Source organism: Panicum hallii, chromosome 7 (assembly GCF_002211085.1).
Source record: "Panicum hallii strain FIL2 chromosome 7, PHallii_v3.1, whole genome shotgun sequence".
NCBI lineage: Eukaryota > Viridiplantae > Streptophyta > Magnoliopsida > Poales > Poaceae > Panicum > Panicum hallii.
The window spans coordinates 35,497,583-35,508,414 of record NC_038048.1 but is presented as its reverse complement, the minus strand read 5'-3'; the positions used below and the strand labels follow the sequence as shown (position 1 = coordinate 35,508,414).

General features: G+C 48.9%; 2 protein-coding genes and 1 non-coding gene across 4 annotated transcripts; 1 reads left to right on the top strand and 2 right to left on the bottom strand.

Annotated features, from left to right (window-relative positions):
• Positions 1-536: 536 nt before the first annotated feature.
• On the top strand, positions 537-6,610 carry LOC112899426 (mitogen-activated protein kinase kinase kinase 3-like). 2 transcript variants are annotated; one of them, XM_025967888.1, is made up of 11 exons: positions 537-1,113; positions 1,776-2,426; positions 2,604-2,691; positions 2,801-2,863; positions 3,611-3,771; positions 3,853-3,928; positions 4,838-4,897; positions 4,988-5,095; positions 5,178-5,414; positions 5,795-5,901; positions 5,980-6,610. In XM_025967888.1, exons 1-11 carry the CDS (start codon positions 755-757, stop codon positions 6,230-6,232), a joined length of 2,163 nt encoding a protein of 720 aa, XP_025823673.1. In that variant the 5' UTR covers positions 537-754; the 3' UTR covers positions 6,233-6,610. The 2 variants fall into 2 exon arrangements, with proteins under 2 accessions (XP_025823673.1, XP_025823672.1); XM_025967887.1 differs by having other exon boundaries at positions 540-1,113; positions 5,977-6,610.
• A 336-nt stretch (positions 6,611-6,946) lies between these two features.
• On the bottom strand, positions 6,947-7,019 carry TRNAF-GAA. The gene has a single exon. It is a non-coding gene; the product is annotated as a tRNA-Phe (tRNA).
• Positions 7,020-7,965: 946 nt separating this feature from the next.
• Positions 7,966-9,767, bottom strand: LOC112901327 (U-box domain-containing protein 25-like). The gene has a single exon (XM_025970215.1). The coding sequence runs from the start codon at positions 9,270-9,272 to the stop codon at positions 8,046-8,048; it is 1,227 nt and encodes a 408-aa protein (XP_025826000.1). The 5' UTR covers positions 9,273-9,767; the 3' UTR covers positions 7,966-8,045.
• Positions 9,768-10,832: the final 1,065 nt, after the last annotated feature.

Below are 10,832 nucleotides of genomic sequence, written 5' to 3'. Positions count from 1 at the left end.
CCTGCCACGTCAGCGGGGTCCTGCCCCCGGCCGACCGTCGCCCGGGCCGTGGCGTACGCCACCAAGCTTCTTCCCGCGCGCCGCGCGCCAAACCCGGGCTCGACACACCATCCGCGAAGATTCCATTCCCCTCGCCTCCCCTTCCCGCACGCGAGCCAAAAAGAAAACCAAAAGGAAATCGCCCGCACGCGCGGACCTGCGGGCCCCACGTGCAGCCGCCCGAGCTGCGCGAAGCCGCCGCGCGCAAGCAGCCAAGGCTGGCAGAAGCTCCCGCAGTCTCGCTCCTCCCTCCCCACCCGGCACCCGTCCGGGACGGCACGCTGACACGGGGGCCCGCCCGCCGGGGCCCGCGCGGCGGCGGGTCGCCGTCGCCGCAGCTGCCACCCACCCGCGCCGCAGTAACTCGCGCGGGCACACGCGTACCGGACCTGACACTCCCCACCACCCCCGCCCCCGCGCACCATTTTTTTCTTGTTGAGGGAGGGGGAAAGGAAAAGAAATCCGAAAATATCTCTCCCGTCTGTCTAGTAGAGGGAAGAGGCCGAGCATTCGTCTCCTTCCACCTAAAGCGAAGCGCCGTCGGCTTCGGCTCCTACCTCGCGCCTTCCTCGCGCGGCGCGCCTCCCCTCCCCTCTCCCCACCTCCCTCCCTCGAGCCCGCCCACCGCGGCCGTTCGAGCCCGGCGGCGGCGGAGAGACCGTACCCGGCGAGCGCCGACGCCCCGGGAGCTGTTGGCCCCGGGTGAGGCGGCGCGATGCCCGCGTGGTGGCCCGGCAAGTCGAGGTCCAAGTCGAAGGCGAAGCCCGGGTCGGGGGCCGTCTCCGCGGCCTCCTCCCCGCGCAAGTCTGCGGACCTCGAGTCCCCCTCCCCGACGCCGCGGGCCCGGGAGAAGGCGCGGAGCCTCGACTCGCCCGGCGCGGCGGCAGCGGCGCGCGCCCGGTGGCCGGCGGGGCACGGGTTGGTGGGGTACAAGCTCCCGGTGCCCGCGCCGGACCCGGAGCCGCCGGAGCCCGTCGGGGCCCTCTTCGAGGAGGAGGTGGCCTCGTCCGCGGGGGAGTCCAGCGCGTGCTCCGTCGGGTCGTTGGACGAGGCGCACGATCAACATGGGTTTAGGTGAGCGGGTCATCGTGGGAATGGTTTGCGCCTGCTTACGGCAGGCTCAATTCCGAATTCGCTGCAGCCTGGTTCTCACTGGAATTTCCTTTCCCCGTTTTGGGCTGCGAATAGTTGCAGACGAATTTGCATGGTACTCTGATCAAATTGGGGGGGGGGGGGGGAGATTGTGTCATTAGTTAGGTCGATCCCCACGCTTAGTGCATGATCTTCCACTCTAATTCCGCGTGCGACAGATTCGAGGGGCTTTAGAATCAACTGCAGAGTTAGAGTGAGCTGTGAGGATTCACACCAACTGCACCAGTTGACCTTTTCTAAGGTCGTCCCACTTCAACAATCTGATAAATACAGACTGAGGACTGGATGATCCAGTTTGACAATTCCGAAGAACGAGTAAACAGCCGTGTCTTTGATGTTCCATCAAATCGAAATTGCAGCTATCATCCTTTGGTCCAGATTAAGTTGTTTTGCTGATTCTTTGTTTATCCTTGCGAGATATGGTGCACATGGGTTAGTTTATCCTTTTTGTTTTGCACACAATTATATGGCATCTTGGGAATCGTTCCATTGTGCCTATTTAAATAAGTACATTATTCAGTAGTCTTTTGTCGTAACGGCGATATGTTCTCTGACGTTTATTGGTTGCTTGGTATAATCTCTAGGTCAATGGATCCTGTTGCTTTTGCGAGGGGAAGAAATATGCCATCTGATTCAGATAGAATCTTAAATGAAGACAAGCATGTCATGTCTTGTAGCATGCCACGGGAGCATCAGAAGTTCTTTGACATTCCTGTGTCTAGTGTCAGAGAACATCATTTGCACAACGACGAACCTTCAACAAGTGAAACCAGTTGCTCACGTGGAAGAACGGTATCTGAAGATCTTTTTGCTCCAAGAACGAGAAGCCTCTCCCCTGTCCCAAAAGGCCATACATTCGCCATGAGCAATGGAAATTCTAGAGACTTCGGGTTTAGCCCGAGGTCACCAGTGAGGATGATGGATGGTTTGAGGAGCCCACCTCATCCCTTACCTCTTCCTCCAGGTTCTGCTGCTTGCTCGCCTCTTCCTCCAGCTTCTGCTGGTTGTTCACCTCTCCATCCAGCTTCTGGCGCTTGCTCACCTCTTCACCCAGCTGCTGCTTGCTCACCTCTTCCTCCAACCCACAGTTCATGCTCGCCTCTTCCTTCATCTCCCAGTTCCTGCCCGCCTCTTCCTTCATCTCCCACTACTTTCTCACAGTCCCAATCACAATGGAAAAAAGGGAAATTGCTAGGGAGTGGTACATTTGGCCAGGTTTACCTTGGATTTAACAGGTACCATATTTTTGCCCCGTTTTACGTCATGGTAACTTTGTTCTAGCATGTGAAAGTTGATGCATTAGAATTGCACTCCAAGCTACAATTATACAGTAGAGATATGGCGGTGCACATACATTAACATATTCAGTTGCCTTAAGAGAAATTCCTAAGTTTATGATGCTTAACATGCAGTGAAAGTGGTCAGTTTTGTGCAATTAAGGAGGTTCAAGTTATTATGGATGATCCACATTCAAAGGAACGACTCAAACAATTAAACCAGGTATTTGCTGTCTTATTTAATTGGCTTGGTTGCCGTCTCATGAATAATATGGTATTTGCATCTCTTGTTTTTATTGATACACCAACATGATTAACTTTGGTTTTGACAGGAAATAGATATGCTTAGGCAACTCTCGCACCCAAATATTGTGCAGTATCATGGAAGTGATCTGGTAAGTTCTATTTGATAATCCATTGCAGTTATCTCTGCAGTTGTTTAGTTCCAATGCTTGTATGTACTATTATTTTTTTATTCTAAATGCATATTGTCTGTTGCGATCCATTTTTGTGAGCAGGTAGAAAGTTGCTTAGAATTTAGTAAGAATCCATAAATGACTGCTTGACGGACTGTTCTAAAAAGGGCATGGTCCAATCATGCACAAAAAGGTTACTTGTTTACAAGGGCTTCGCCACTATTTGGAACTTAACATGTCAAAGAAAGAGTTGGTATTATATCATATGTAATGGCAACATCCCGTACTCCAATGCACTTAACTGTATCTAGTGACCCAACTCATGTGGAATCCATTCAATGGTTTGGTTGGTTTACAGAAATTGGTAAAAAGTTATTCTTCGTGCAAGTCATTACACGTTCACGTAAAGTGCTTGCATAGAAGGATGGTAAGGGAGGGGGAAGGTATGGGAATCGAGTATATGCTAATATGGTGCCTTGTTCGGGTCCAACCCCTTTTTCTTAATTTTGTTGTTGTTGTTGTTGTTATTGTTCCTCTTATTTGCCTTGTGTTTTGACTTATTTGCATTTCCTTTTGTGTTCTAGTGTTTGTCGACCTCAAAAGTTAATTTTCTGGTTACATACAGTATCATAGAGTTCAGTGTTTATCAGCTTTTATTGGAGTTGCATTACAAAATAGTTGGCCATGCTTACACTTTCTAATAACTGTATCTATTTCTGTACACAGACTGATGACGCACTTTCCATTTATCTTGAGTATGTTTCCGGGGGTTCAATCCACAAATTACTAAGAGAGTATGGCCCTTTTAAGGAACCTGTGATTCGTAATTACACTGGTCAAATTCTTGCTGGTCTTGCCTACTTACATGGAAGGAACACTGTCCACAGGTAGTACTGGTTGTCTAAAATTCTCATTCCATAGATATAACACAAAATGCAATAATCAAGTCGTACTTCTTTTCTTGGCAGAGATATCAAAGGAGCGAACATACTTGTGGGCCCTAATGGTGAAGTCAAACTTGCTGACTTTGGCATGGCTAAGCATGTATGCAGCGTTTACTTTCTGACCCTCTCCCTCCCCCCCATGTATTTACACTTCCAATTATCGTAAGATTTAGTCTTTTCTGGACTTATAAAGTCACTATTGATTTTGTCTGTGAGTGATGTAAATTTTGTACTATCCGCGTTAAGCCTGTGCATCCTAGAAATTATGCCGAGGAATGCTTATAGCATATGCATCCTAAAAGAGTACTTTTATACCATTCCAAATTGCGTTAAAGTAAAGGTTGCTCAAATGCATCAAAACGCATGTTTTGTATGTAATAAAGAAGGAATTAAAATAGGTGCAGATTCTATTTTCTTATAGAGCCAAGTATCTAGTTTTCTACCTACTCATCACATATATGTGGAAAAGGAAATTTATGGAGGGGTGCCAATAGTCTCTGTCTCTGGCTCTCTGCTCTCTGGCTCTCTGCCCTTCTGTGCATGGCCAGCCATGGTTGTCGAGGCATTGTGGCATCCTGTGGCGTTGGGGGCATGCCTAGTCACCTACTCCCTCCGTCCCAAATTATAGGTTGTTTTGGCTTTTCTAGATACATCATTTTTGCTATGCGCCTAGATATACCCTATGTCTAGATACGCAGCAAAAACTCTGTATTTAGAAAAGCCAAAACGACCTATAATTTGTAATGGAGGGAGTAGGTAACAAGGCATAACTAGGACCTTGTGGCATACTGTGTTGGTGGGGGCATGCCTGGACGCCTAGGTGATGCCTAAATCTATGTGCTCAGCTGAAGGATCCTTAACTGTGAAAACGTGGTTGATGTGTTTTCATGAATGTGCACACACAAGTTCGAACTCTTTGATGGTCATCAAAACAAGGATCAACATAGATTCTGGCTTGCTTTTGTTTTCTTCTGCAAACCCTTCATTTTTTGTTAGTTTATTGAAGCAGATATCATCTTTTGCTGAAATACGCTCTTTCAAAGGAAGTCCTTACTGGATGGCGCCTGAGGTGAGCTTTTTAATACTAAATTTTATTGACTCTTTGTTGTAATCCATTATGTCTCTGAATGAAACTCTCCCATCATCGGGAAACCTTTAGGTTATAATGAACAGTAAAGGCTACAGTTTAGCAGTGGACATTTGGAGTTTGGGATGTACCATTATTGAGATGGCAACGGCAAGACCTCCTTGGCATCAATATGAGGGGGTAGGCTTTCACTTAGCAATTGTGTATTTTTATGTAACCATGATGAACGATACTGAGCCAATATTTTGTAATGATGTTGCAGGTAGCAGCAATATTTAAGATTGCGAACAGTAAAGATATACCTGAAATCCCAGACAGTTTTTCGGAGGAAGGGAAAAGTTTCTTGAAGCTTTGCTTAAAACGGAACCCAGCATCTCGTGCCTCTGCAGCCCAGTTGATGGATCACCCTTTTGTTCTGGATCATCCTGCAGTCAAAGCTGCAAAATCCAGTGCATTGAGAAATGCACTGTCTTCTCCAGCTGATGTCAGGCTCGCAATGGTAATTGTTTCTACTTATGCAGACTCAGTTTTTTTCTGATTCTTTTATTTTCTTTGCTACTTTCCAAGCGCCAAATTTCTGGTTTGATTACTTTACATTTGTGCGAACTATCTGATCTTGTTTGGACCCAGTCTCCCTTGGTTTTTGATAGTTGTATTAATGATAGGCATGCTACCTCAATTGCTTGTGATTTCGGTTTTGTTGCATCAAAAAAGCTCTTGATGGTAGCTTAGCTGACAAGAAATGCTCCTTTTGCTAATTTATTTCGATAAAGTTCAGTGTAGGATTACTTATTCACAAAGGGACAAAAATGCCATCATCATACTGTTAGCTGAGTTAATCTAAAATCTCACCCCTCCTTGTCCTCAATTTTGCTGCAGTCCAACAGGGAGTTGCCATCACGGAAGATTATTACTCCTCTGAGGGATATAGGACTGAGCGCGAGAGATTTTACTGGATTTTCCACTGCTGTTCCTTCACCGCGCAGGTACCATGACGTTCCACTTCCATCCTTGAGTTGTACTGTTTCATGCAACTTTGACAGGCAACGTTTATCATACAGCAGCCCTATTCCTGGGAGAACAAACATGTCTATGCCAGTTTCACCATGCTCAAGCCCTCTACGGCAGTTTAAGCAATCTAACAGGAGCTGCATGCCCTCTCCACCTCACCCAATGCTTTCCCCTGGTGCTGGCTACAACACATTAAGTTATGCCCAAAATCAGACGAGGCGAAGTCCTACTGCCATTTCTGATCCTTGGCTGGATGTTGGCCAGCTGAAACTCCAAAGCCCCTATGGTTCCCCGAAAAGGTTCTGAGGGCGAGTTATCAGAAAGAAAATGAAGAATCCGATATCTCCATGACAAGTTAGTTATTCAGAGATGACTTGTGTATAGTTACAACGATACGAGACTTACCCCGGATGTTCTGTACAGCGAAAATCGGGCTCATGAGGAAGGAAGTTGTAACAGGAACTTCTGTATATTCATAGGGTCTGTTGTCGCCTGTCGGTTCCACTATATAGTTACATATACATGAGTCCTGATGTAAATCCTCACAAAATCTTACAGATGATTACGGGATGCAAATTCGTAAGTTTGCACGAGCTGATATCTCTGTGCAAGTAGAACCAGTTATCACTTTCACTGCAGATGTAACCATGTCTTTACGAATGAATCGCTGAAAGATACAGGTTAGAGTTTTTGTTCCATTATATTCAGCTCCAGATCCTAGCAGGTTAATTGATAACAAAAATAAGTGACCGGGACAGCTTATATTTTGGCCACATATTTTGGCATCGAAAGCTGTTTAAGTATAACATGTGCCGGTGGCAAGAAAGCCAATAAGGCAATCACCCACTCGTGTCGTTTGCACGGCAAAGCCTTGAATGCTCGCAGCTCTTTGCGACTTTGCCTGATTGAAAAGGTCTGAAAAAACGGACCGAGATATATAAAACCCCCCAAAAAAATGCTTGTGGCTTTACCTGATTGAAAAGTTCTAAAAACAGGACAAAAAATGAAACCTAATAATTTTGCGGTGAGCGTGGATCGAACACGCGACCTTCAGATCTTCAGTCTGACGCTCTCCCAACTGAGCTATCCCCGCTTTGTGATGTTAAATGGAATACAAAATTTAGTAAAATATATGGACGGTCCTCAAACTTCCTTTACCATCTACATCTCTAAACTTATCCGATGGTGTTATTCGGATTCCTAAACTTTTAAAATGCATCTTCAGACCCCCAAATTTATTTTAATATATCATTTCGGTTCCTAAACTCTCAAGGTGAATTTTCATATCCCTAAAAGATGCCATTAATTAATTGTATTCAAAATGGACGGTTTATTAAACTATTTTTGCAGCGGATTCATTTAGAAATCTTACCACTAAGACCATTTTAATTATGAATTAGCTACTTATTAATCATACATCATGGGTTAATCTAGATCATTTGATATCAACGGTGGATATTATAGTTTTCTCGTTTAAGATGAGGATATCAATGCTAATTCTGAATATTTCCTACTAACTATTTATATTTTGCATGCGCTTTGTATAAATTTATTAAGATAATTTGTTCCCATTCTCAATAAAAATTAAAATAGCAATTTTATTGAATCTAAAGTAGCAAAAGAACTTTTCATTAACTTAAAGTAGCAAAACAATATTTATATTAAATTAAAAATAGCATCTTGAGAATTTAGGAACCTACATGACACCGCACGATAAGTTTATGGATCTAAAAATACATTTTCAAAGATTAGGGATCTATGTGACATTTTGGAACAAGTTTAACATCTGAAAATGCATTTTAACAGTTTACGGACGTAAATGACCCACCTGAACAAATTTGGACCGCTGGTGTGCTATACTCTATAAAATATAAGTCAGATATGTTACGAGTTCCGAGTACAACCATTTGCATTACTTTCCAATCATGAAATAACCGGAGCTAATCTCCCGAGCTATCTTCTCCAGGCTCCAGCATTGCAAAATAACCTGGCTTGAAATTAGCAGGCATTCTTGACGCTTACAAGAGGTACCCATGAAATTAATTAACAGACGTTCTTGATGCAGGACTTACAGCTTGAAAGCCAAGAACGTCTAGCACCTTCACACCGGCATCAACTCCTAACCTAACCCCCTTGCTTGATTGCTGCACATGGACCTGAACAGCTTCAGCAGCGACCTCGCCTTGGTCTTGGCCCTGGTGCCGCACTGGCTCTGCAGCAGCAGCAGCACCTGCGTCACCACCCCGGCTCCGGCGGCCTCGCTCCGCGCCGCCCTCGACTCCCTGCACACGACCAGCAGCGCCGCCACCGCGTGCTCGCTGCCCTCGTTGCTCGACGACATCATGAACACGTGCCTCACCAGCGCCCGCACCGCGCCGGGCTCGCGCGCCACCGCCCTGCGCCCGGCCTCCGACGCGGCCAGCGCCTCCAGCGCCGCCAGCGCGCTCGACGCCGCCGCGGCGGCGGCGCCGCCTCCCTTCCCCGCCGACGCCCACGACAGGCACTTGAGGAGCTCGGGCACGGCGCCGTGGTGGACGGCGCTGCCGCACGCGGGCTCGGCCGCGCAGCAGACCGCCGCGACCGCGCGCACCGCGGCGCCCGAGACGCGCTCGTCGCCGTGATGCAGGAGGGGCAGGAGCGCCCGCCAGACGCGCGGCGATGCGGCGGCGGCGATCGCCAGCTCCCGCGTCGCCGCGGCCGTGGCGATCGTCTCCAGGAGCCGACACAGGCCCGCCCTGACCCGGGCGCGGCCGCGCTCCAGGAGCCACACCAAGGACGTCAGGCTGGCCTCCGTCTTGAGCATGTTGAGGCAGCCGTGTTGGGGCGAGGTCGGGCTCGACGGCAGCAGGCTCAGCGCGCACTGGAGCGCCAGCTCCTCCTGCTCGGACAGGTCCCACGGCGCCGGCGCGTGGAAGACGAGCTGCAGCAGCACGGGCAGGAACCCCAGCTGGAGCATGCACGCGCGGCCGACGTCCGACTCGGACGCCAGCGTCGCCACCTTCTTGAGCGCGGCCACCTTGGCATTGGCGCCGGCGCCGGCGCCGGACTGGAGGCAGCGCTTGAGCGCCGCGAGAGACGGCTCCTCTGCGTGGTCATCATCGGCGGCCGTGGGCTCGGGTACCTGTTGGTCGGCGGAGAGCCAGCGCTCGATGAGGTGGCGCAGGGTGCGGTTGGGCACGAGCACGGCGTCGCCGAGCGGCTGCATTGTGACGGGGCACGTGCGGTGGCCGGCGGCGAGCCAGCGCTCGATGCAGGGGCGGTCGTACGTCTGCCCCGTGCACAGCGTCACGGGGTCCGTGAAGATGTCCAGGCTGATCGGGCACCTGAACAGGTGCGGGATGCTCATCTTGCGCGCGAGCACTTAGGGATCGGATCGGATCGGATCAGCAAGAGGCAATCAAGAAACGCCAGGAACTCATTCCCAACTCAAGGCCCACCCTCCAAGATGGCGAGAACAGATCAAGAACCAACGCAAAGCTAATCACTCCGAAAACGCCAAGAACTCACAAGCAGGGCGGTGAGATCAAGAGTTCCAGCTTCCGCAGAACAATGCAGCGTGAAGCAAGCACCACAGCACCAGAAAGCCCTCGATCTTTTTCTCGAGCACCCACTCCCACGCACTCCCCATCAAGAATCCATGGCGACGCGACGGGGCAGATGACGAGGCCGCTCGAGTGACCGCAGTGGAGTTACTGCGCTGTGGGCAGCCCCTGACGTGGTTGTACTTGAACTCGCTGCAGGTGAGATGACGGCCATAAAGCCGGCCAGCCAGACAACAGGAGCTGCTGCTGCAGGCTACAGTGCTGGGTACGGGACTACGGGCTCCCAATCGAAGAGGAGAGTGAGAGGGGGGGGGGGGCGAGAGAGAGAGAGAGAGAGAGAGAGAACGAGACGGGAGGAGCAACGCAATGCAAGCGAGAGGCCGGAGGGGCGCTTGCAAGGAGGAAGAAGATAAAGCCAAGAGGAGGGATGGCGAACTTTCTTTTGCGGGCGGGTGTGGTCGTCGAAAGAGAAAGGTCTAGGGATTGGACCGGAACAGGGGAGGGGGGAAAAGTTTGCCGCCTGAAAACGTGGGGACAGTCAGAGTTGGGGACCGGTTGGAGCGCAATTTCAAAGATTGGACACAGAGGCTGCAATTTGCAGTGTTCATCAGGGCTTCTTCCCCCTTCCTCAGAGCAGGCTTATCAGGACTAGAACCGTATCAGCAGCTACACTTGGCAACTTGCCAAGCCTCGGATGAATGAATTTTGAATCGGAAATTTGGTTTGACAAAATCCAACCGTCTCTGCAAGCTATGAGGTGAAATTTAACATTACAATGGCAAAAGCTTTAGTATTATATGTTCGTCAATTTCTCTAGGTAGAATTTGGCAAAAATTTCTGCAGGAGTAGAATGCCCCTCATGTTACGACGATGTCGACTGGTGTGCAGCACACTGGCGCCAGCACTGTGGCCGATCGTGGACCGGTCTGCACCCTGGCAAGGCCAATGTGTTGCTGCATATTGATCTTAAGGTCTCACAAGATGTGAGCATGTCATAGTTATTTCTATTGCCACAATGGATGAACAAAAAAAAAAAAAAGGACAGTTCACATCACCCTTGCGACGGAGAGAGAAGAAACATGTGAGAGAAGAAATAGATTCAACAATTTTTTATTCTTCTATGGTCACACCTTAAGCTTAAGGTGAACTTTAGAAGATTCTTTCCTATGGTGTTGTTCCACAATGCCTAAGGTGCATTCTAGTACAAGCATTTATTGTTTGATGGTACCTTTTTCAACATATCGTGGATGCCCGTTAGGGCAGCCACAATGCGGTGAAAATGTGGCATTAGGGGCCTGTTTAGTTCCACCAAAACGCAAAAACGCAAAACGCAAAATTTCACTGTAGCAAAAGAATCTTGCTAA

What these genes read in the sequence shown, in the direction of transcription:
- LOC112899426 (XM_025967887.1), top strand. Translation starts at nt 755, where the DNA reads ATGCCCGCGTGGTGGCCCGGCAAGTCGAGGTCCAAGTCGAAGGCGAAG. An exon ending in AGTATCATGGAAGTGATCTG is followed by an intron (nt 2,864 to 3,610) that starts GTAAGTTCTATT and finishes TTCTGTACACAG; the next exon opens with ACTGATGACGCACTTTCCAT. An exon ending in GGAAGGAACACTGTCCACAG is followed by an intron (nt 3,772 to 3,852) that starts GTAGTACTGGTT and finishes TTTTCTTGGCAG; the next exon opens with AGATATCAAAGGAGCGAACA.
- LOC112901327 (XM_025970215.1), bottom strand. Translation starts at nt 9,272, where the DNA reads ATGAGCATCCCGCACCTGTTCAGGTGCCCGATCAGCCTGGACATCTTC.